Below are 26492 nucleotides of genomic sequence, written 5' to 3'. Positions count from 1 at the left end.
TGACTCAGTATTTCATTTGATGGGAAAACAGCCCAGAGATGCTCTGGTTCCCTGCTAAGCTTTTGGATCTATCAAAACTGTTCTTACATAATTGCAAAATTCACTCCAAACAAGTCTGTTTAATCAGCTGTGCATTTCCAACTTCCTGCATAGGTCAGAGTACTAGAATGTGCTCACACATTGATAACATGGGATTTATGATAGTAACAACAAGAGAATAGCCTAGATGGGACGATGGACTGTACATGGTAAAGACAAATAAGGAAAAGTCTAAGGGGATGACTGTCCTCTGTTAGGACTAGTGTTTGCAGAAAAATTAAGGTTTTGATTAAAGTGAAACATTACTGACGTATTAGGAGCTTACAATAAGGAATTTTCAAGTCATACCCTTTCAAATTGTTTTGAGACATAATAATCACTCAGAATATATATTTAACAAAAAAAGCAACCCTTTACTTCTAATTTCCCTAAATTAAACGGATTCAATTTATTAGATATTTGAGGTGATACATATAATACCTGACTTGAGATATTTGAGTGCACTTTATAGCACAATTCAGACAACCAGGATATGTTCATTTGAAAAGCAAAAAATAAATAATTAAACCAACAAGGAATTAGCATGGTTTTGTAACAGATATTAATGTTAGCTGGCCACTAGGTAAATCCTTGAGTCTTTAGTCTTGCAGAAACCATTTGGTCATCGAAGGACCTAAAAGGTTTTCTTTGAGTTGTAGATTTTTGAGAGGTTACTAAAGCAAGTCTTCATAAAAATATTTTAACATTTTAACTATTCCATATGAAATTCCATATGAAAAAAAAACAAAGCTATAAGCAAGATACAAATTGTAATACATAAGAAAAAAGATGAGTGGAAGAAACAGAAAAATCAATTATAATATGAATCTTACTGCTATTAGCCAGATCTTTAGTGTCAGATCTGTGGGAAGAAAACCCCAATGTAATCATATTTAAATATAATAGATAACAGTTGTATCATCAAGTTTCTCATCACCTGCTTAATGAGGCAATGATAGGAGATCCTGAATGCTCTTCAGTTTTTTTGTTTGATTTTGTGCTGTTCTTGGGGCTTGAACTCAGGGCTTGCAGGCTGTCCCTGCTTTTGCTCAAGGCTAGTGTTCTTCCACTTGAGCTACAGTTCCTCTTTTAGCTTCTTTTCAGTTTCTTTTGGGACAAAGTGTGCAGTAAAAAACATCTAGGAAGATTAGAACATACTTTCTTTGTCTTTAGCAAAGCAATCTAGCCTTTTCAGTTTAAATTACTATACTCTTACCATTAAAAAAATAGAATCTCACTGAGCGCTGGTGGCTTACTTCTGTAAACCTAACTACTCAGGGGGTTGAGATCTGAGGATTATGATTCAACGTTAGCCTGGGAAGGAAAGCTTGTAAGATTCTTACCTTTGATTAACTACCAAAAAGCCAGAAGTGAAGCTGTGGCTCAAATGGTAGAGTGTTAGCCTTGAGAAAAGAAGCTTGGCAGTGCTGGTGCCTCATGTCTGTAATCCTGGCTACTCAGGAGGCTGAGATCTGAGGATCTCAGTTCAAAGCCAGTCTAGGCAGGAAAGTCTGCAAGACTTTTATCTCCAATTAATCACCACAGAACTGGAAATGGTGCTGTGGTTCAAAGTGGTAGAGCACTAGCCTTGAGCTGAATAGCTCAGGGACAGCACCCAGGCCCACAGCTTAAGTCCCACAACTGAACAAAAAAAGAAAAGAAGCTCAGTGTGCCAGGCTCTGAGTTCAAGCCCCAGTATTGGTGCACACACACACACACACACACACACACACAGTCCCTAAGTAAAAAAAATATTTTTAAGTAATATTTGTTGACATTTCTGATCAAAACCCATAAAACTCCTCCAAAAAAAAATAAAGCAATACTTTAAGATATAGATATGAAATCCTCAAGGAATTCTTTTAAAAAAAAACAACCATTGTTTCCTTCCTTGTTTGTTCATATAAAAAAAGAAGGTAATTTTTACACTGCCTCTGCAGCTCTAAGGAACTCCATTTCTACAGCAGACTTCTTTGGTTGCCGGGCTGAGCCACTTTTCTTTCGGAATTCTGCAGCAATTTCCTCAAAAGACTTTCCCTTGGTTTCTGGAACTTTAAAAAATGTAAACAATGTAAAGGCCAAGACCACTCCAGCAAAGAGAAAAAACACATAAGGTCCACAGAAGTCCTGGATAGAGAACAAACAGAGTTTCAATTAGCAGCTACTTGACTTGCCTTCTGTTCAGTAAATTTGCACATTATGAGGTCTCTTACCACAATGTACGGGAAACACAGAGCTACAATGAAATTACAGGCCCAGTTGCTGAATGCAGCTAGTGCTAAGGCTGTGGGGCGTGGTCCTTGGCTGAAAAACTCAGCTACCATGAACCAGGGGATTGGGCCTGGTCCAATTTCAAAAAAACTGACAAAGAGAAAGATGGCAGTCATGCTCACGTAGCTCATCCAAGAGAACTTGTCCTGAAAAAAAGCAAACCAAGAGCAAAAGTGGGTCTGGAATCATTCACTGCTGTTGCTTTAGCTAAGTAGCTTCTGCTAAGTTCAAGGATGGACATATCACTCTTCCAGAGGTGTTTGTGTCCTATCAAGTTATTCTAATCTGAAATATGCAAAATCGTTCAGGTAATCCTCTGGATTAAGACTTCTTTTGATCCTCAGTCACTCTTTTCCTGCTTACCTTTCCCCCACCCCCACCCCCAATTCTGTATCCTTTGCTTGTACCATGATGGTTGTTAAGTTGTGGATGACACTGGACTTAGAAGCTTCAGGCACTTGCCCAAGGGTCATTTACAAGATTCCCAGAGGGTGAAACAGCACTGGAACATCTTGGGGCTGATTCTGGAGCCTTCCTATGACCCTGAGGTTATACTCCCTTTGTTGATAACAAGTATAAGGGACATGATAATACTTAATCTATAAACAAATTCTCCTTTCCTTCATATCTCTTTGGTAGTGCATTCTATTCATTTGGCTTTGTTTCTTCAGTCAGTATTAAGAATGTTTTTCCTTTTATTCTGTTAGTTTTATGTTTATGTGGTACCAAAGAATCAAACCCAGGACCTCACACATGCTTAAGCACTCTACCAGTAAGCCACATTCCTTGCCCAGTCTTCAGGATTTTTGACACATAAAATACTTTAACCTGGACCGCAGACATATTATTGAATAGCAGCCAAAAATATCAGTCCAGGCATCAAACTCACCAGCAGCACAAGTCCCACTGACATGAAGATGGCACAGAAAAACATCCCGCTCATTCCTATTAGAAAGAGAGAGCGTCGCCCCGCACGTTCTACAAGCAGTACCTAGGAAAGTTAAAAAAAAAATCTCAGTCTTACCTGCCATAGAATATTGCCTTTACATTTTAATAATTTCTATTTCTTCAGAGCTCATTTCAAGTTAAATATTGAGGAGAGGGCAATGCCGTTACTCTTCTTCACGGATGTCAGACTTTCCTGGAGAGTGATGCAGGGCTAGTCTGGTGAACAGCGATAAATAACAAATATCTGCTTTATTGGGTCATGCTGATTGGAATAGACCAATCTAGAGAGAGAACTGTAGTATTCCCATCATTCTAGGATTATCCCATTGAGTATAATGGTAAGAGGCTGTACATCATTTCTCTCTCTCAATAAGTCATCTGTACATTTAAAATAAGAAAGATCTATGACAAAGTGATATTAGTTTTTCTCCTGGTGATTATCTTAAGTTTTTATGATCTTAAGTTTTTGTATTATGAGTTTGTGCACTAGAGACATCTGAACTGGCCTAAGTATTCCAGTGTCAACTGTTCTTATCCAACTTCTCACAAAGTCAAATTATAACCATACATTTGACAACATATAAAACGTGATCTTGTACTAAGATAGGTCTTTATTTTTCTTGTGTGCTTGAATGTACCAGATGTGGAAATGAATTATGCCTATTGAAAAAGAAGACATTGAAACAAAGGCTTACAGAGTTGTTGTTTTTTTTTAACACTGTCATTGATTTTTTTTGAGTCTTTGAACCTGCAGATTAATGGTTAAGATTTACTAGCAACTTAAACTAATGTCTGTTGAGTAGACTCTTGTCTGTCTCATCCATGGACACTGCCAAGGATAGATTCACCTATGCATAATTCCTCACCTGTATAAGTAAATCAGCCAGTAACTAAGCAGCAATCTAATACCCTTAGTATGGTGTATTCTGCTCAGAAAATACCTGAGAAACATTTCTCTTCACCCACAGTGAGTGCTTTTCACCTCAGTTGCAAATCACTTAGAAAGGACAACCAACAAAGCCCACATTTAATTACTGAGAAAGAAGTGGAATAAAACTCCAAACCCTTCCTCAAATTTGTAAGAGTAGCTCTGTATTTTGACTTTTCATTATAGCTTTTAAAACTGGCTTGATGATACTATGTCAAGGTGTATCAAGAAAATAGAAACATTTCTTCAGAATGAAGGCTCCTACTATATCTGCTTCTTCTGTTCCTGAAAATCGGACAAAAAAACCCTCTAAATATGCATCTGTTGACAATTGAGTTGGACTCTCAACTGTTATGTATACTCTCAACTGTTATGTATTCTCAGATACACATGATACAAAGGCATGGTCAGTGGCTAGGATGTGTACTGTTGCACAACCCTCATCTTTGCCTTAGACTACATGTGTCACACAGATCCAGTTGCAGAATGGTAGCCACTCTTCTCTTTTTCAAACCACTCATTCAGTAAACAAACAAATAAAACCAGATGTTTTTTGTTGCTTTCAAGTTGTGAAACATTTATATGTCATCAGGGGAGATTTATATTTTGCATATATTTATTTGAAAGGATGCACAGAATTTGGTAACAATAGTTAATTTGTGGGAGAGGAACTTGATGACAAACACTTGCTTCTTTTTTTATTGTTGTTGTGCTTTTTAGTTAATTTGTGGGAGAGGAACTTGATGACAAACACTTGCTTCTTTTTTTTATTGTTGTTGTGCTTTTTAACGTAGGCAGTCTAGGGGTTGAGCTTGCACTTGCAAGGCAGGCGCTTTACCACTTTGCCTTGGTTATTTTCTAGATAGGCTCTCTCTTAATGCTGAGACTGCCTTGGACTATCATCCTCCTACTTGTGCTTCCCCATGTTGCTGAGGATAACAGATTCATAATACTGCATCCAGCCATTGAGCTTCCCTTGTAGTGGGGATAATAGCTAGGCCATCACACCCAGCTATGAAGTCTATCAAACTAATATTCCCTTATCTTTATCTCCCAAGTAGCTGGAATTATAGGCTGGAGCCATTGTGCCTATCTTTTGAACTTAAAATTTAGGGTTTTTGTTTTTTGCCAGTCCTGGGGCTTGAACTCAGGGCCTGAGCACTGTCCCTAGCTTCTTTTTGCTCAAAGCTAGCACTCTACCACTTGAGCCACAGTGCCACTTTTGGCTTTTTCTATATATGTGGTGCTGAGGAATTGAACCCAGGGCTTCATATATACCAGGCAAGCACTTTAGCACTAGGCCATATTCCCAGCCCCTATTTTTGTTTTGTTGAGACAGATTCTCACTGTATAGTTCACATTGGCCTAAACTTTTCATTCTCCTGCCTCTATTTCCAAAGTGTTTGGATTATAGATGTATACCATTTTTAGTGTAGAAATTAATTGAAAATGTAAATCTATATTCTTGGAGGATTAATGATGTAATAAGAATGGATTTTATTATGTCCATTTTCTGCTTAAAGTTTCACAGAAAAATAAACTATTTAAAATAATTAAGACTATGTTAAAAAGTAAAACAACTTCTCCTACTCTACTGAGATTACTGCAGGGTGCAAAAAATGAAATTCTGTAGATGCTTCCCTTTAAGATTTTTCTCAGAATTTGTTTTACCCAGTCTTGACAACTTGACGCTTTACATAGCAAATTTATCATAAACAATATATTTTAGTAACAGTCTCTAGTCATAAGAGTGTGTTGAAACAGAATATACTGAAAAAATACAAGGAGACAATAAAGGACAAATAATCATTGGGACCATATCCCAGTAACATGCCTTCACTGACTTAGAGCAGTCTTTTGGATTGAACAGGTTTAATCTCTAAAGTCATGCCTGTAGAGCACTGGTGTTCTGTTGGTATTTGTTCTTCCTCCTCCTTCCAAGGTCCAGTACTGTTTAACATGGCCTGGGTAGCGAAGCTGTAATTTATTGACCACCTCAAGGTGAGAGTTAAAAGTCCATGTGTAGAGAATGAAAAACAAGTGCTGAAATCAAATGAGTATAGTATTATGACCCCAAAATGTTTTGGATATTTTGTATTCAAAACTAAAAGTAGGAGCTGGGGATATGGCCTAGTGGCAAGAGTGCTTGCCTCGTATACATGAGGCCCTGGGTTCAATTCCCCAGCACCACATATACAGAAAATGGCCAGAAGTGGCACTCTGGCTCAAGTGGAAGAGTGCTAGCCTTGAGCAAAAAGAAGCCAAGGACAGTGCTCAGGCCCTGAGTCCAAGCCCCAGGACTGGCCAAAACAAAAACAAAAACAAAAACAAAAACTAAAAGTAAACACAATTATTCTCATTTTAGAATGAATTATATTACTTGGTTAGGTTTATCTGTAGTTCTCTTTGTTAGATTATGTTAAATATTGTCATAGTGATATTGGATCATATTGCTTACATAAGATGTATATGTATGTATATATATGCATATGTATATATGCATATTTGGCTTTTGAAAGAGCATATAACCTCTCTGCAATAACAATAGCATTTTCATTTTATCCTACCTCTACCCTGGCCTTTCATATTACACATACTCTGATTACCAGACACTATACACTTGTGAACTACCTGGAAGTTCTGCCCAATGGCCTAACATCAGCGGGAATTTGCAAGTTTGTTCAATTCTGTTTAAAAGCTTAGAGCTCTATTAGCATCTTGTTTATTATTTAAAAATATTTTCCCCAAAATAACAGCATAAAAAGTATTTCAATGAGGGAAGGAAAGGAACTCAGGAAAAGTACCCAATCTTGATAGAAATGACGAGCTGTTAGCTAATCTTAAGGCATTAAAGAACAGGGCAATGGAGAAGGAATCCAGGGACTTACACAAAGAACAAGTCCCCTTGTCTCTCCTTTGGCTATTAATTTACCAACAAATGACTCCCTAGAATCGCAGCCACAGGGACAGCCAGTGATTCACCTTCTCAGTTGTAACTCATCTCAGGATAGTGGCTGATTTGTTACAGAGAAGATTCTTGTCAGGAGGCACATACCAGTGTGCATGGACAAGACATTAGTTACTTTTAGACCACAGATCACAAGGGAAAAGCATTGTTTGTCTAAGGTATTAACTTACAGAGACAGCAGTGAAAATCATGTTGATAGCACCAACTCCAATGGTTGCATAAACAGGTTGACTGATTCCAGCAGTCTGAAAAATGCTGGTTGAGTAGTAAAAGATCTACAAAGTAAAAAAAAGATTAGTCTTAATCAAGAAATCTCAAATTGATGTCTTTTAAAGAAAGAACTATTGTAGGCTGTTTATTTTTGGTTGTTTGTTTAGAATTTTTTTAAAGGCAACTGTCTTCTTCCAGAGGAGAACCCACTAGTAAGTATTTAAGCCTTCTGATTGCTTAAAAGTTTCAGTGTCTGAGACTTTTGCCAAATCTCATACTTGGTGTAAATGAAACCACATAAAATATGCTATTTTTCAATCTTGCTTCTTTATTCAGTATTGTGAGAATCATTCTTACTGCTTTTTTACCTTTTGATTTTGTGTCAGTCCTGAGCTTGAACTCAGTGCTTGGGTGCTGTCTTTTTTGGTGTTGTTGTTCAAGGCTAGCACTCTGTTACTTGAGCCACAGCCCTACTTTGGCTTTTTGATGGTTAATTGGAGATAAGAGTCTCATGAACTTTCCTACCCAGGCTGGCTTTGAGCTGTGATCCTCCTATCTCAGCCTCCTGAGTAGCTAGGATTATAGACAGTGAGCCACTGACGCCCACCTCACTCCTCTCTTGTTTTACACTTTTTTTTTTTTGAGATCTTGCTTCCTGTCTGGGCACCTTCCTGGACCATGATATCTATATACATTTTCCACAAAGCTGGGATGACAAGCATGCACCAACCAATGTGTCCCACTACTGTTCCAGAAGAAGTCTCACAGATTTTTCTTTTTGGTCATCTTTATCCTTAAACCATGATCTTCCCTGTTTTAGCCTTCAAGTAGTTAGGATTATAGGCATGGGCCATTAGCACTTGGTGATGTTTCTAATAGCTTCATCATTCTATCTTCCTCTCTTTTCCACATAACGTGTCCTTGTTGTGGGTACTTTTTCTGTAATTTGTGCAGACTGTTCCAAACTGGCAGTGCAGTGCCTAGTATGCCACACTACTCAACAGCCTCAGGGTCAGCATTTCCCCACTGCCCCTTTATGTCAGATGCTGAAGTGGAAGCTGAAGCAGGAAATTCAGAGAGATTATGTTTTGTGCCATTGTGTATAGAGACAGACAGAGAGGATATAAATTTTGCATATGAGTCTCAGAGTTAACCAGAGTCTATACTATTAGAAATCCTAAATTTCATAGTCAACTCTATAATTCAGTATTTTTTGAGGAATTATTCTCTGCTGCATCTTTGCATTTACTACAGCCTTTTCCTTTTTCCTTTGCCTTAATAGAAACAAAGTTAGTTATTACTGACCTTTTTGTGTGTGTGCCAGTCCTGCGGCTTGAACTCTGGGCCTGGGTACTATCTGTGAGCTCCTTTTTGGTTCAAGGCTAGTACTCTACCACTTTTGCCACAGCACCACTTGTGGCTTTTTCTGTGATGAATTGAATATTAAGAGTCTCACAGACTTTCCTGTCCAGGCTGCCTTCAAACCGTGATCCTCAGATCTCAGCCTCCTCAGTAGCTAGGATCACAGACATAAGCCTCTGGTATCTGGCTTATATGTCTCTGTCTTAATTCACTTTTCTTCCTTATTGTTAGAACACATTTTTAAACTTACACCATTAATCCCAGAGAACTGCTGGGCCATGTGCAGCATGAGAGCAACTATGATAGGTTGTCGGTAGCTGGGATTGGTGAAGAGCTGAATTACAGACACTTTCTGCTCACTTGAGGCTTCTTCTTTTTCTTTTTTCATTTCATTGAGGTCTTTGGTGACATCATCACTTCCTCTGAGTCTCTTCAAGCCTGTCTCCAAATAATCATATTGAAATAAATCACATAAAAATAAATTTACTTCTATATCCCTTTCTATGAGCATAGGCGGTGGAATTTCTTTGTTAAATCTTGGTCTTTGATTGAAAAAGTACAGAGCAGTTGTCTTTATCATATGACATAGAAAACTGATTATTATTATAGATGCATAATGCATTCAAGGGTCTTTTGGGAGCTTCTGGTTAAGTCCAATACCCTACGTGTAGGTGTCTGGTTTGGGCTTGAGTGAAACTGCTTACAAGTGTAAAATAGCATAAATCATGGCAAAATGATTTTGCACTTTATCTTGCATCTAATCATTGGTTTCATTTAGAAGACATTGTTACTTCAGGAGCAATCATTCATATACATTTTGCATTTGCTGCTAATTCCGAAATAATAGGAAGAATGAAACCCCCCTCCAAACCTTTCCTTCCCTTCTCTTCCCTCCCTTTCCTTTCTCCTTCCTTCCTTCTCTTTCTTTCTTTCTTTCTTTCTTTCTTTCTTTCTTTCTTTCTTTCTTTCTTTCTTTTCTTTTCTTTTCTTTTCTTTTCTTTTCTTTCTGTCCTGGGGCATGAACTTAGGGCCTGAGCACTGTCCCTAGCTTCTTTTTGCCCAAAGCTAGCACTCTACCACGAGTCACAGCACCACTTCTGCCTTTTTCTATATATGTAGTGCTGAGGAATAGAACCCAGGGCTTCATGTATATGAGGCAAGCACTTTACCACTAGGCCATATTCCCAACCCACTTTTCTTCTTCTTTTTTTTAAATTTTAAATTTTATTTATTTATTGTCAGTGTGGGGCTTGAACTCAGGGCCTGGGCGCTATCCCTTAGCTCTTTTGCTCAAGGCTAGAACTCTACAACTTTGAGCTACAGTGCCTCTTCCAGTTTTCTGATGGTTAATTGGAGACAAGAGTTTCACAGGTTTTTCTGCCTGGGCTGGCTTTGAACTACAATCCTCAGAGCTCAGCCTTCTAGGCGTATAGACATGAGCCACCAGCACTCAGCTCCAAACTTACTTTGCTTTGCTTTGACTTCCTCTTCCAATGTGATATAAAGGTATCTGGGGCTTTCTGGACAGAAGAATAGGAGGAGAGACTGGAGAAGTGCTGGCACAGCAGATAGGCCAAGCAAAATATGCCATAGATCATGATTTCCCAGGATAAACTCGAGGCCAATAATCTGAAAGGATAAGGAGAAATATTAACTATATGACATTGGGGCTTCCTACTGTACTTTACTGAAAAACATCATTAGTTTTTAATAGTAATCACTAACATGGCTCATGCATCTCACCTTTAATCAATCAGGGACAATTTGTTTGACAAACAATTGATCTAGGTTTGTTTTCATTATCTTCAGATGAGCAGTTAGAATGGGAAATATTCCAGCTTTGAGTCTTTTTTTAAAGTACTGGAGTTTGTACTTTGGCTTTGTGCTTGCTAGTCAGATGCTCTATCACTTGGCCCATACCCCTCAGTATAACTTTTAAAAACACATTTGATGTCTGAAACAACATATGGTTGTATATCTCTGGGCAATTAGATAGAAATTGTACAGAACTTAGGCTTTGCTTTAAAATTCATTCTTAGATTTCCCATAACATAAATAGAATGGGGTTATATAAATAGAAGAATTCTTGATGAGAGCAGTTTTATGACTGATCTTTGTTGTAGTGGTTTACAGACTATCTTTGGGATAATAATAAACTGTGGGGTTCCAATGATTCCTTCTAGGGCCACAAGGTAAAACTAGGAGGAGTAGAGCCAGATGAACAATAGCTCCCATGGATAATCATTTGAATATTAGATTTCCAGGTAAAATGCACAAAATAAAGGAAACCCATGCATTCACAAATGTTTCCTATTCCTTGAAATCAAGTTGAGTAATTTAAATCTGGAGTAGTGTTGGAAGTTTCAGTCCTACCAACAACTCCAAGGAGAAAAGTGAGGAGAGGAGTGGCAATAATTTACATTGCAGCTTAAAAGCCTGTATTTCTACAGCACTTCCACTAGGTCTGTTGGAATTGTTTGTTTTCATTTGTGCTGGTCTACAGTCAGGGAGAGAGAGAGAGTGAATAAAATAGAAGATGGGTAATGGGGATGAGGAGTTCTTACTTGACTAATGAGAATGCCAGTGACAAGGGCCAGTTGGTGGAGAGTGCCAAGAGCACCTCTGAGTGTCGTTGGAGCAATTTCGCCAATATACATGGGAACCAGCCCTGAAATCAGCCCTGCACCAAATATGAGCAGAAAATTGTTAAACAGCGGCCAGTAATATCTCAATAACAATAATTTGGTTTAAGTACAGCCAATATTCTGTCTGAAAGACTGTGACACATTTGGAAGGAAGAGATCTTGTCTCCAGCCAAAGACACTGTTGTTGATACAACCTTAAACACTTAGTCATGGATTTTTGGCAATTTTCATAGTGTTGTCTAAGTAAAAAAGAGAATTCATGTTGAGATTAAAGAATATTCTAGTAATAGCCGTAATCTGGATTCATTGGATTATAAGGAATTAGAACTTCAACAACCTCTTTGTAGAGGTGAGAAAGGGCTTACCCATAATCACAGTGCAGGAGAGCATTACTATGAGGACTACAGGCCAAACTGAACCTCCATAATGTGCAGGTGCCACATGGTCACCATCAGGGTGGTGATGGAGATTCAGAGTTGTAGAACAAACAGAGCACCTCAAGAACCCTTCTTTAATTAAGGTGACCCATTGCTTTTGTCCCCTCTTCTTTATCCCATTGTGATATTCAGTTTCAATAAATATTTGAAGGAAGACTTTTTGTGCTTAAAAGAATAAATAAAACCCCAAAGACACTAGACCATTCTTTCTGTAGCTGTCTTAGATGCATACATGTATTCATTCATGTTGGAAATGGTGATGTAACCAGACATTTGCTGATTGCAGTGTTGAGTATTTTCTTAGGAATTAAAAAAACAACAACAGCCCGGAAGCCCTATAAAATCCAAAAAATATGGTACCTATACAATAAATTGGAAAGAATATTATGTCATTTTCAGGAAAATAGAGAGACCTAGATCAAACCATGTTAAGTGAGGTAAGCCAAGCTCAGAGAGACAAACAGCCCATGTTTTCTCTGATATGCAGAAGCTAGACCTAAAATACAGGAAGACATGATAAATTATACAGTACTGTAGGCATTCACACCCAATGAGACCAAAGGAGGATACTCCTAGGGGAGGAACACAAAGGCACAATGCCTCTGCAAATCTGATCATATAAAATAATATTTATCAAAATGAACTCCAGGAAATGGAATGGAAGTTTTTTTTCTCATTTGCTATTTTTGTTTTTTGTCTTGTGTGTTTATCTGTCTTTGAGATTGTAAGTGAGGAGGCACAGAAAAGGAAGGTGAACAAATACAGCAGTAGTACTCACTAGACACTATGTTGAAAGTGAACTATAGAATTTGTGTGTAGGGATGGGAAGGAAAAACCGCGAGAGTGCCAGGGAAGTGGTGACAGTGTCAAAAAAAGGACCCTTTACCTGACTTACATAACTTTAACTGCTCTGTACATTACTTTTTTTTTTTTTTTTTTTTTTTTTGGCCAGTCCTGGGCCTTGGACTCAGGGCCTGAGCACTGTCCCTGGCTTCTTCGCGCTCAAGGCTAGCACTCTGCCACTTGAGCCACAGCGCCCCTTCTGGCCGTTTTCTGTATATGTGGTGCTGGGGAATCGAACCTAGGGCCTCGTGTATCCGAGGTAGGCATTCTTGCCACCAGGCTATATCCCCAGCCCCTGTACATTACTTTTATAATAGGGTAACATCAACAACAAAAAAAGAATTTAAAAGTAGGCTGTCTCCAGAAAAAACTTCTTACAAATCCTATCAAAGGGAAATAAAAGGTCTTTATGTAAAAGATGCTTAGAACAAGTATTTAAAAATTAATGTTTCAAAATGCCTCTAGTATCTCAAATGAATATATACATGGTTGGTATGACATCTATATTTAGGCAGAACTTTATATCTGATTTTAGTTGGGTTTAAATAACAGGGTAAAAACATGTATTTGGTCCTATTTGTGATTGTACTATCCTTCTGTAAGACCTACTACAGTATCTCAGGAACAATATAATAAATATAATAATATAATAAATATAATAAACAATATAATAAACAATATAGTAAATCATAATATAATAATATCACAAGAACATGAGGTCATTTATTTCATATAATTTTAGTAAATGCTCAAAATAAGGTCATATGCAATGCTTTTTTCAGTTTTGGGGATTGATTTCAGAGCCTTGAGTATGCTGAGGAGATGCTCTGACCTTGAGCTATATCCCTCATCCCCAAGTTATTAACCATGAATATTTTAGGTTCTTGTTGCAATTGATCATAAAGACGCATAGAACTCTGGTATTTTCTTCAGATAAAAGTGTTAGAAAGCTTTCCTATGCTTGCCACTACTGTTGGTATTACTGCTTTGAAGAGCAACTTCACTTTTTTTTTTCCAAGGAAAAGGATGGATTTATTGGGGAAGTAAAAAGTATACTGACCTGCCAGGGCCACAGCCCAGACTTGGGACCTGGGACCTTGTGCCCGGGGCAATGCTCAGTCCGTTTATAAAGGCAAACACCATGTGGTCGAGCCTGCCACACGCAGGTGGCCAATGAGGTTACAACACTTACAGAGCATGCCAGGTCACATGCAGGTGGCCAATGGAGTTACAATCTGCCTCATAGCAACTGTTTGAACCAACCTATCATTTTAGTTAGACTTGGCGCATAGATTTGGCAGGGCTCACATGATGCAGGTGGATACGCCTACTCAGTGAAGGGCACAGGTTTAACCTTGAACGTTCCAGGAGTCAGGTGATCAAGCAGTTTACACAGTCTTATCACAGTGAAGGGGAACTTCCCTGGATAGGGCAGGGGAGATCTTAGTGAAGATGGAGTAGGCTTCTGTTCTCTTTAATCTGTGATGGAGTCAATCTGATACCCCTCAATAGCCAATGATGGCAGTGGCCAGATCTGACCTCCATATTACATTCCTCCCTTTTTTTCTTATACATAAATATCAAATCATTGATTTCTCTTTTGGAGAGGTTAATCTTGCCTGGACTGTAGTGACTCCACCCATAGGTTGCTGGGGAGTGCAAGGATGAGACAAGAGCCAGTCTGATAGGACTGCGCAACTTCACTTTTTGAAAATGGGTTAACATGTTATCCTAGAACCTCAGAATCAGAGATGCATTTGCATTGAGAAGTTAAATATTTGTCCATTTGTGGTAGAAATTGAATGTTCCTATCTTTGTTCAGACCTGTGCCAATTAGTTGCTTCAGGAAACTTGCCACTCTTTCCAAGAAATAGCAGTTCCAGCTCTTCAGACATAAAGTTCATGGAGGTGGAATCTTTCCTTTATTTCAAACTTGTACTAGCTACTTCTGCCTGATTTTATCTCCTTGTCCATTACAGGATACCACCACTGTACTGCTTCATACAGCCATGTCTGAAATCAAACAGCTAGGGACTATGGTCTGGAGATGGGCCCAGGTTACCTGGTCTTGTCAGAAATGAGCGACAAAGACAGACACAGTCAGCTAGGTCACAATACATCATCTACTGAAGATCCATTGTCTACTGCACCATAGAATTAATAACAGTAGCTAACAATAGAGTTTGTCATATTCTGTACCTAATGTTTTACATATATTCACACAATCTCTCAGGGTAGATACTTATATCTTCTTCATATAAATGTGAAGACATTAAAAGTCCTAATTAAATCATTTGTCTGAGATCAGATAATTAGAAATGATGTCACTGCAGTGGGCTAGAACAGAGATACTCTTAGAATCCCTTGTAACTGGTTTCAGCCCAACTCAGGAGCATAATGTTTTGCTATTTCATTTCTCTCTGTGATGCCACCATAAACTCAAATATGTCTGCATGTTAGCATACTGGCGTGTAGATAGTCTTTGAGACAAAGATGTATTAGTATGTGTGTGTGTGTGTATGTGTGTGCATGTGTCACTTACCACAATAGAGTCCTGATACACTTCTTCCTGCAATTATAAGGATATGAGATGGCCCCAGTTTGGAAAACCCCATCAGGAGAGCTCCAGCTAATGAGAGAATGTTTGCTACCAACATGGCTTTGATTCTGAAATTTTAAGAAGCAAGAAGGATAAATTTGGTATCAGAACTTGATAAAAAGTCATTTGCTTTCAGAGAATGTTGAAATTTTTACCTCAAATGACTGTTTTAACTTTGCTATAAAAATTAGTTCAGTAATCTTGAATCCACATTATTATTTTTATTTATCCATGGTCTAAAGTACTGGTAAGTAATACTGATGATAAGAGAAGTGAGCTTATTATTTTTTTTTTTTTTGGCCAGTCCTGGGCCTTGGACTCAGGGCCTGAGCACTGTCCCTGGCCTCTTCTTGCTCAAGGCTAGCACTCTGCCACTTGAGCCACAGCTCCACTTCTGGCCATTTTCAATATATGTGGTGCTGGGGAATCAAACCCAGGGCTTTCATGTATACGAGGCAAGCACTCTTGCCACTAGGCTATATTCCCAACCCTAGAAGTTGAGCTTAATATACTTGATTGCCACTTTCTGATAGAGAGGAATCAATTAACAAAGATTTAAGATAACATTTTGGGTGCTTTTTCAGTTAACTATTTTTTTTTCTACAGATTAATTTAAAGATCAATTCTGTTGTTGTAACCTGTTACTTGTTTTCCTTTGTTTCAGTAGTAAAGGTTTTTAGTTTATATATACAGGAGAGAAACTTTCAAAGTCAAATTTTCATTTGTATAATTTTTTGGAAGAAATTTACATTTACTTTTTTATTTGTTTAAATTTTTTCCTTTTTTCTTTTCTTTTTTTTCCACATATACTTTTTTGGGCGGGGGAGGGGGGCTGGTCATTGGGCTTGAACTCAGTGCCTGGGTGCTGTCCCTGATCTCTTTTTGTTCAAGGCTAGCACTCTACCGCTTTGAGCAACATTGACCTATCTGCCTGAGTTGGCTTTGAACCTTGATCTTCAGATCTCAGCCTCCTGAGTAGCTAGGCTGATTATAGGTATGAGCCATTATTACTTTAACACTATATGTTGGTATATTTCCAGAATCTATGAATTAACACCAGCAATGCACAATATATATTACAAAGCTGATAATGTCAACAAAAAGATAACTTTTAAATAATCATAAGAAAATTTCACAAAACCTTCTTCAAGCTGGGTGTGGTGGTTCCTGTCTGTAATCTAACTACTTAAGAGGCTGTGATCAGGGGAATTGATGTTTGAGGAGAGACTGGGTAAAATTTTTTCAGAAACCCCATTTCAACTAATAAAAACCTGAGTGGGGTCATCTTGTCATCTCAGCTATGTGGGAAGCAAAAATAAAAAAACTTCTCAGGCTTGCCCTACAAAATGGCAAATCCTATTAGAAACACAATGAAAGCAAAAAGGGCTAGATGCATGATTCAAGTGATAGAGCCCCTGTCTACTGAATCTAAGGCTTGAGTTCAAACTCCAGTATCATCAAACACCTTCTTTAAAGTAAAATGATAGCCACAGACCTCTCTTTTGGCTTGAGCACTGTCCCTGGCTTCTTTTTGCTCAAGGCTAGCACTCTGCCACTTGAGCCACAGTGCCACTTCTGGCCATTTTCTATATATGTGGTGCTGGGGAATTGAACCCAAGGCTTCATGTATAAGAGGCAAGCACTCTTGCCACTAGGACAAATCCCCAGCCCTTCCACTGACATTTTTAAACCCAAAGCAAACATGTAATAGAAACATGGGAATGGAGCCAGGTACTGGTGGCTCATGGCTGTGATCCTAGCTGCTCAGGAGGCTGAGATCTGAGGATCTTGGTTCAAAGCTAGCCAGGACAGGAAAGTCTGTGAGACTCTTATCTCCAATTAGCCACTAGAAAACCAGAAGTGGTGCTGTGGCTCAAGTGGTAGAGTGCTAGCCTTGAGCTGAAGAGCTCAGAGACAGTGCCCAGGCGCTGAGTGTCCCATAACCAACTACAACAAAAAAAAAAGGCGGTGGGGTGAGGGGAGGACTGGGAATGTGGCTTAATGGTAGAGTGCTTGCCTAGCATGCATGAAGCCCTGGGCTTGATTCCTCAGCACCACATAAACAGAAAAAGCTGGAAGTGGTGCTGTGGCTCAAGTGGTAGAGTGCTAGCCTTGAACAAAGGAGGCCAGGGACAGTGCTCAGGCCCTGAGTTCAAGCCCCAGGACTGGCAAAAAAAAAAAGACAAAGAAAAGAAAAGAAAAAGAAACACACAAATGGAATTGTAAAATGCTTCAACTTGCTTCATCACTGGCTGGCGATTTGGGATAGTAGTGGCTTCAGTAGCCACTAGAAACCCCATGCCAAGTTCACAGGGCTACTGTGATTTGGTAATTTTGATAAGATCTTATGACTTGACTGACCCAAATGCCAATTTCTAATTTAAAAATTAAAACTGGGTGAGGTGCCAGTGGCTCACTTCTGTAAACCTAGCTACTCAGGAGGCTGAGATCTGAGGATCATAGCTTGAGGGGATAGCATGGGCAGGATAAATCCGTGAGACTCCTCTCTGCAGTTAACCTCTTAAAAGCAGGAAGTGGAACTGTGGCTCAAGTGGTAGAAGCTAGCCTTGCACAAAAAAAAAAACCTCAGGGATAGCAGCAAAGCCCTGAGTTCAAGCCCCAGGACTGGCACACACACAAAAAGAAAAACCCTGGATGTCTGAGAAATTGTGAGTTATTGAAGTGAACAATGGGTTGCCAGATTAGAAATCTCTAAATCTGTAATCTGGCTCTTCTGTTGAATTCCTAAGTTGATGGTTTGTGCAGTGTTTTCCTATATGTTTCATAACTTTAAAAGTGAGATCAAACATAAAAATACACACCAAATTCACCTTTTCGATAAATGTCTCCACAATTAGCTGAGTTATTGAAACAGTATTTTTCTAGTAATTTGATTTAATGTTGCACCTGCCTTGTGGGGCTATGAATTATAAAAACAGTGCTAAAACTATTCCATAAAAGGAAAGATAGTATTTTACTAAATGAATTTTAATACCAGAAGTTAAGTTTCTTAACTTAAGTTTCTGTGTTTATGCTTACTAATTAATGAAATTTGCCTACCTTCCAAGCTTGTCCCCAAGCCACCCACCAAAAAAGGATGCAACCATTCCACCAACTGCAAAGCTAGACACAGACAGGGACCAGAGCATGGTGATCAGGCCAGCAGATTGTCTAGCCTCTTCCTCAGCCATGTAGGTTGGTGTTGAGTCCACTGAGGGTGTGACTGAAGTTACAGCATCTGTCCTGTTAACAGCGTAGGTGTTGGTAGCCCTTCGGTCATCCAGTGGAACACCCAAAACATGTCTATAATGAGATATTATTATCTGAGAAAATAAAAAAAATAAAAGCCCATTATTTCAGATAATCTAAATTCAAATTTCGTTTGAAAGATTTGCTAGATTTTAAATAGGGCTGCTCCAGTTATGTGTGTTGCAAAATCATGTGTGTTATAAAGCAGAAGTTACTAATCCTACCAAAAGCAATGAGGCAAGAATAGAAGAGAAAAGGAGGCACAGAGTACCTTGATGACCAGCGCTCTGAAATCCATTCTCTACTACTGGGGATGTACCTGGGAGTCATTAGCTTGTGGAGTGGGGGCATTTGCCCCACCTGAAGGATGAAGCTGTGAAGTCTAAACTAGTATTAGGTTACATTCAGTAGTTTCAAAAAATAGAAAGCTGACATCTGGACTTTTTTGTACATTTTAAGTTTTAAATTGAAAATATTTTTTCAGGTGAAAAAGATACATTTTTATTGTCAGTCTTTATGCAACAGGATTTAAGTTTATCTGAATTTTAAAGGATTGGCAAAGATAAGATGAGGGTAAATAGTATACAAAAAATGCAAACATTATGTGTTGTATGTTTTGTAGACATGAGCTATAAATTTAGCCATGAATTTCCACTAATTGTGGAATGAATTTCCACTAATGCAAAGAGAGGAAAAGAATCAAGCATATGACTGATTAATTCCACAGATAAAATAACTTCTGAAGACTTTTATGGGTTCTCATTGATTTTAGTATATAATAGTGTTCAGAACTATATTTCACAGGGTCATGTTTTATAGTGCACTGTAGCAGAGGAAAGTAGAATAACAAAGTATAATTGAGTAGAAATACATCCATCAGACCATCTTCCTCCCATGTCTTTATCTCCGAGATGATCTGATCACCGTTCTGCAGTGAGCTGAGAGGGTCATCTCTTACAAGGACTTGGGTTGCAGCTTCTCACAGTTAACAGTTATGGGCCAAGTCCTCATTTAAAGCCAACTGAGTGAAAATTAACATCCTCTTATAAAAGAGATCTGATGGAAACATTTTTCACAATAGATTACTATCCTATATGGACATATGCATAGAAACAATGCTGGAAGGAAATATCCAAAAAGCTCTTAGTTGTTTGCTCCATGGTATACAATGATGGGTGATTTGTCTTATGTTTTCTGCATTAAGCATCTGTAACTTTCAAAACCATAGAAGATTGAGATGCATTAAAATAATTCCAATGTAAAAAATTCAGAATGTCAGAACAGTCATTCTTTTTTTTATTAATTAAAAAAATTTTTGACAGGTGTTGTGCAAAAGGGGTACAGTGACATAATAGGGCAGCATGTACATTTCTTGTGATATCTTACACCCTTTTTTTCTTTCCCTTCCCTAGATCAGGTAGGCATATATACAAAACACAGTGTACCAAAAACATATACAGTAGTTGTATGGCCTACGCCAAAGGAAATTCACCTAGGACTTTAAATGTAATGTCAACAATAGAGTTTGCTTATCCTTGTCTTATATGAATATACATACATAGCTTTTAAGCTATTGTGATCCACTGAGAGGTCTTTTTGACCTTTATGTGTTGAGTAGTTGTTTGATTTTAGTTATATAATGTAAGGTCGCTGACCCAAACCTGTGGGAAATACCATTTTTTTTTTTTTTTTTTTTTGCCAGTCCTGGGCCTTGGACTCAGGGCCTGAGCACTGTCCCTGGCTTCTTCCCGCTCAAGGCTAGCACTCTGCCACTTGAGCCACAGCGCCGCTTCTGGCCGTTTTCTGTATATGTGGTGCTGGGGAATCGAACCTAGGGCCTCGTGTATCCGAGGCAGGCACTCTTGCCACTAGGCCATATCCCCAGCCCGGGAAATACCATTTGACAAGAAGTTTTTTGTTTCGCAGACCTGGTCTCTACTGTCTCCCCCTCCTCCCACCTTAACAATCATATATCAAGGAGATCATGCCCCTTTGTTTTCTGTAGAACAGTCATTCTTATTCACTGATGCCTAAGTGGATCCTACTTAAATGGGGCTGCAGTGGGAATCTGGATGCCAGTAGGGGGCTCCTGTTTCAGCTTGGCTCAGGGCTATAGATTGAAGGAAGGAAGAACTTATCTTTTCATTATAAGAATAGAGAGAATGGTTAAGTAAGGATATGAATAGGTCTTGCACAAAGTAGAAAGAGGCCTACCAACTGTCATTATGATGTGCTGGATATTAGGAACCTGCCACATGGGCAATTGCTGTTATCTACAGGAAGATAAGACCTCTGTCTCCTGACATGCTGTATATTTGCCATATTGAAATCTGTCACACCTGTGTTCACCTAAAGAAAGCACATCTTTTGACTGGAGGAGTGGTTCTTTTCAGGACTCTCTCTCTTAAGCACATTCTTTCGGTCAACCATTTTATTCGACATAGGTGATAGGAAGAGGAATGGGACACCAATCCTGCCTCAGTGACCTCAGAAGTCTGAGTTGTATTGCAGGGGAATGAAGCTCTGGTTTCCCTCTAGCAGTCTATGGGAACTGAAAAGACAGATCCCTTTCCTTAGTGTGCACTAGAAAATGGAGTAAGGATATATAAAATGAATGAGAAAACAGTAGAAATCTGATATGTATTTTAATAATTACCATGCTAATAGTTACCTTGAGAAAACCCAAACTTTGTTGGACATCTTACCTTGTCATTAAGTTAACTTTATAACATTAAAGATTTTTATTTTAAATGCCTGTCCTGGGGCTTAAACTCAGCAACTAGGTACTGTCCCTGAGCTTTTTCGCTCAAGGCTAGTGTTCTACCACTTGAGCCACAGTTCCACTTCTGGTGGTTAATTGGAGATGAGTGCCACAGACTTTCCTGTCTGGGCTGGCCTCAAACTGTGATCCTCAGATCTCAGCCTTCTGAGTAGCTAGGATTACAGGTGTGAGCCACCAGCTTGACATTAAAGTTTTGAACTATTGTATGGTTATCACTTATGGGAGACAAGAAATGAAGAGAACTGTCATCTTTTTAGTGTTAGATTTCTAAAGTTTAGAATATGGCCTGGGAATGAGCATACTAAGATTGTTGGGAGGATCCAGTTGGGGAAAGCATGTGTGCCTGGTGTGAATAAGCAAGTAGGTGCTCAATAAATTTACACACTGAATAAAACACTTTCTACTATCATTTTCTTCCCTCCTTAGCATTTACCTGTGTATATAGCTGAGAGCTCTGACTCAATGCTACAGTGAGCTCTTACTTAAAAAGAAATTCCTAAACACAGAATTCTAGTGAGGGTTTTCTGTGAGCTCAGCAAACAACAGTGATAAAGTCAGAGTTGAAGTTACTTATTATTGTGTGTGTGTGTGTGTGTGTGTGTGTGTGTTGTTAACTGAGGAGTCAAGGCCAAGTTCTCAGTCTGCACATTGTACTTGGCAGGCAAGGATTACTCCATGGCCTTCACGTGGACAACCTTTATCTCCATAAGTAAGGAATGCATGATACTCTCCACACAGAAGGAGCTCTCCCCACAAAGAACTCTATGTGTTTAACTTGCCTCTTGAGGTGCATTGATCATACCAATGTCATATCCAAACTGGAAGGAACTCAGCACAGCAGTGAAGACAGTGAAAACTAGGGTTCCAGTGATCTGTGGGGTGAAACACAGTTACTCAGTATCCACCAAGCTGTAATATGGGGTTATTTATAGGTTCCCTTGATATTTATCCACAGTCCTCCTTGTCAGGTGTCATTCCTACAGAAATGTAAGGGCACTCATCATTTTCTTTACATGTTAAAACTAAAAAGGTTGAGAGAACTTTTTCTGTGGGATGAACCAAACATCCTTTTACATACATATATACATACATACATTTACTTAGTGCTGGTACTGGAGCTTGAACTCAGGGCTTTCCTGCAACCTTCTCATGGCTGGGTGCTCTACCACTTGAGCTATGCCTCTAGCTCTGGCTTTTTGCTGGTTAACTGCAGATTATAGTCTCCTAGATTTGTTTGCTAGATTGGCTTTCAAAGAGCAATTCTCATATTTTAGCTTCTTGAGATGTTAGGACTGCAGGCTTGAGCCACTGGTCTCTGGCTAACATACATATGTTCTTTTTATTTTTTGCCAGTCCTGGGGCTGGAACTCAGGGCCTGGGCACTGTCCCTGAGCTTCTTTTGATCAAGGCTAGTCTTCTACCACTTGAGCCACAGTGCCACTTCTGGCTTTTTTTGTGTATGTGGTATTGAGGAATTGAATCCATGGCTTCATGCATGCTAGGCAAGCACTTTACCACTAAGCCACATTCCCAGCTCTCCCCAATATATATTTTTTGTTTCTTTGTTTGTTTGTTTGTTTGTTTGTTTTTGCCAGTCCTGGGGCTTCAACTCAGGGCCTGAGTACTGTCCCTGGCTTCTTTTTGCTCAAGACTAGCATTCTACCACTTGAGCCACAGCTTCACTACTGGCTTTTTCATGCATGCTAGGCAAGGACTCTACCACTAGGCCACATTCCCAGCCCCACTTCCTGCTTTTTCTATGTATGTGGTGCTGAGGAAATGAACCCAGGGCTTCATGTTTAGGAGACAAGCACTTTACCACTAGGCCATATTCCCAGCCCCACCCCATACATATTTTTTAAATATTCAAAATCAGAACTTAAGAACTAGAACTGTCACTGAAGGAAAGAAATTGCTAAGATGGAAATAGCCACTTATGTCATTGAGAAAAGTCATATACAACATAAGTAACAAAAAGATGGGAGATCTCTCTACTTTGACAGAAATACCACAGGATACATAAAAAGGATTGCAAAAATGGTGATAATATATATTATACAACTAATGTATGTTCACTGGTTTCATCATTATCTCACTAATTGCTCTTGCCAACAACCATCTGTCAACTTTCATGCATCACCAATAATCTTTGCAACCACAAAGTACATGAACTACCCACATTTTGCAACCACGGAGTACTAAGGGAGTGGTGCATGCCTGTAATCCTAGCTACTTAGGAAGCAGAGATCAGGAGGATGGAGGTTCAAGGCCAGACTGGACAAAACCCCATCTCAATGAAAACAGCTGGGTGAGGTGATGTGTACCTGTTATCCAAGCTATACAGGAGGTGTAAAGTAGATCAGGTTGGCCCAGGCAAGAAGAGTGAAACCCTACCTGAAAAAATAAAGCAGAAGTGACAGGACAGAGCATCTGCTTAGCAAGTGTGAAATCTGGAGCTTAAAAACTAGTAGAAGCTTTGCACAGTGGCAGTATCGTAGCCAGTGAGGTTTATCTGAGGCGTGATTATTGCTAATTGAAATCTAGTAGAGCCAGGAAAGCAAACTAACGAAGGGATGCACCTTAAGCCATACAGATAATCTGTACATATGTCTAAATATGGGTCTCCGAGCTTATGTTATTAAAATCTCACTGCTAAATAGGACAGACTTTTTAGTAATTGTTGATTTGGTAGGTAGGAAAAAAATGTAGGTACTTTCTTCTAGTTCACATTATTCCAAAAGCCAGGCCAATTGTAATCTTGAATCCAACTTTGAAAAAGGCCAAGGACTTCTTAAGCCACAGAATTCTCAGGCTGAAAGGGAGTATAGAGAGCAATGGCATCTTTAATTACATAATTTTTCAGTTGCAGAAACTGAGACCCCACAGGCCAAGAGCCCTGTCTGAGTCTGTGTGTTATGAACATGCTGGGAGTGACATCCTAGTTTTCCTGACAGTGTTGTAGTTATCAGATCCACTTTAAGCTTTAAGTGGATTCACAAAGTTGGACAATATTGCTCTTTATTTTTTGGGTTCCAGTATTAGGCAATTCCTTAGTTCTCAAAGAGCATTCTAGAATATAATTTCTAAAGCCTAATATTTAATAATAATTTAATTAACTTAATATTCATTTGTATATTGTCCATTAAAGTTCTAACTTTAGCCTTATTCTGGGATATAATTATACCTACAAAACCATGATATGCTAGGTATTTAAATAATCATATGAATACATTATCATTTGCACATTATGAGTATATATGAATACATAATTATTAATGTTCAAATATTTTTCATATAAGCTGCTGTAGTAACATTTCACTTAATTATTCTCAAACCCTAAGTAATGATTATATTTAGGCATTACTATAATCAATCCTAAATAGCCCATATTATATTCCAATATGTTCTTATTTTATCATAATATAGAAAGCATAGAGCTCCATTGAATAATTTAATCCACATCTCACAGCAGATAAATAGTCCCACATTAGAATCCAGAATCCACATCTATTTCTTGCTGACTTCAGAGCTCACTTTCTGACCCTGCCACTTAGAAAATGAGGAATGCACTGCAGAGTAGATCTGACTTCTCACAGAGGCACAGATGTTTCAAGTTGTATTCTTGTATACAAGGGTCGGTGATTTTGGTTGGGAGAGACTTAAAGGGGAAAATATTTTATTTTGCTGGTCCTAGGGTTTGAACTTAAGGCTTGTACACAGTCCCTGAACTGCTTTTGTGCAAAGCTAGTGCTCGGTTACTTGAGCCACAGCCCCACTTCCAGCGTGTGTGTGTGTGTGTGTGTGTGTGTGTGTGTGTGTGTGTGTGTGTGTTAATTTATGGAGATAAGAGTCTCACAGACTTTTTTTGCGCTGGCTGGCTTTGAACTGTAAGCCTCAGATGTCAGCCTCCTGAGTAGCTAGGATTGCATGCATGAGCCACCAGCACTGGCTAATATTCTTTTTTTTAAAAGTATCATATCTATACAAGACAATATGTTGGAAATGAACTGTACAACTCAGGGAGGGGGTGGACTGGGCAGGAGGGAAAGTGGAAGAAAAATAAGGGAGGAGGTAACAAGTTTGACAAGAAATGTACTCACTACCTTACATATGTAACTGTAACCCTTCTGTACCCTTGACAATAAAAAAAGAAAGGAAAGAGAAGAAAGTATCATGTCTACAGAAAAAATGAAATCATGATCTGGTTAACACTACTATATTCTTCCCTTCAACCACATTTAACTCTCATCGTGTGTACACATGTCATGTCGTTTTGGCAAAAGCATTTTTAAAAAGCTTCAGATTTGGTGGGGACAGCAGGGAAAAACTGGGAGACAGCGAGGGAAGGGGTAACATTATCTAAAGGGAAATGTACTCTACCTGATAATGGTAACCCCTTTGTACATCACTTTTATAATAATATTTTTTTAAAGCTTGGATTGTGTTCTAACTACTTTATCTTGCACTCACTAAAAACAGAGACTTATTCCTACAGGATTACAATAACTTTTGTTACATCCAATGTTGCATTGCTTATGCTAATATTAATTAAGATACAGCCTACATTCAGAATGTCCCAGTTATCCCTGTTGTGCCCATTATAGCTGTTTTCTTCTTCCTTCCAAGATAAAAGATCACTTGTTGCTTGTATCTCTTCTAACCTAGAACACTCCTTCCATCTTTTCTGTCTTTTGTATTTTGAAATTATTGAGGATTTCATGATTAGAAGCAGATTAGTCTGCTCTTTATTTGGGATAGGGCATATTCCTTTAATAATATGGTTATACAGAATCACTTTAAAAAGTTATGTGCACTAGTCAGAAAAGAACAGATGTCCTCAAAACCCCAATTACTAATAGAAACAGGTTTTACTCAGCAACCAGATAAACTTTCAGTTGTCCAAATAGAGAAGTTATTTTGATCTGAGGTAGTTATACCCGACATCTCCAAAAGCTTTGGAGATGACTCATTCATTGACTTAGATTTTCCTACTAATTTCCTCACAGCCAGTTGCAAAATGAACTAAATGTTGTTTTACCTTATCTTTTGCCATTGTGTAGGTTGGGAGTCGTCTTCTAAATTCCAGGTCAGTGCTGAGAGTAAGAATAGCTGGCCAGCCACTGTCTCTGTGTCCCCAGCTCTGCTAGTTATACATTGTAGGAGGAGGAGCAA

The 26492-nt window shown here is 38.7% G+C and overlaps 1 protein-coding gene and 1 pseudogene across 1 annotated transcript; one reads left to right on the top strand and one right to left on the bottom strand.

Moving 5' to 3' along the window:
- Positions 1-1739: 1739 nt before the first annotated feature.
- Positions 1740-26492, bottom strand: Slc2a2 (solute carrier family 2 member 2). The gene is made up of 11 exons (XM_048347127.1): positions 26359-26492; positions 22100-22192; positions 18350-18612; positions 15233-15357; positions 11330-11445; positions 10232-10394; positions 9016-9203; positions 7364-7468; positions 3239-3340; positions 2292-2495; positions 1740-2205 (listed from the first exon to the last, which is right to left on the bottom strand). The coding sequence occupies exons 1-11, from the start codon at positions 26371-26373 to the stop codon at positions 2002-2004; spliced, it is 1578 nt and encodes a 525-aa protein (XP_048203084.1). The 5' UTR covers positions 26374-26492; the 3' UTR covers positions 1740-2001.
- On the top strand, positions 23793-23993 carry LOC125352127 (annotated as a pseudogene).

Source organism: Perognathus longimembris, chromosome 5, assembly GCF_023159225.1.
Source record: "Perognathus longimembris pacificus isolate PPM17 chromosome 5, ASM2315922v1, whole genome shotgun sequence".
NCBI lineage: Eukaryota > Metazoa > Chordata > Mammalia > Rodentia > Heteromyidae > Perognathus > Perognathus longimembris.
Note: the sequence above shows the minus strand (reverse complement) of the source record. Positions and strands in the feature narration are given on the sequence as shown.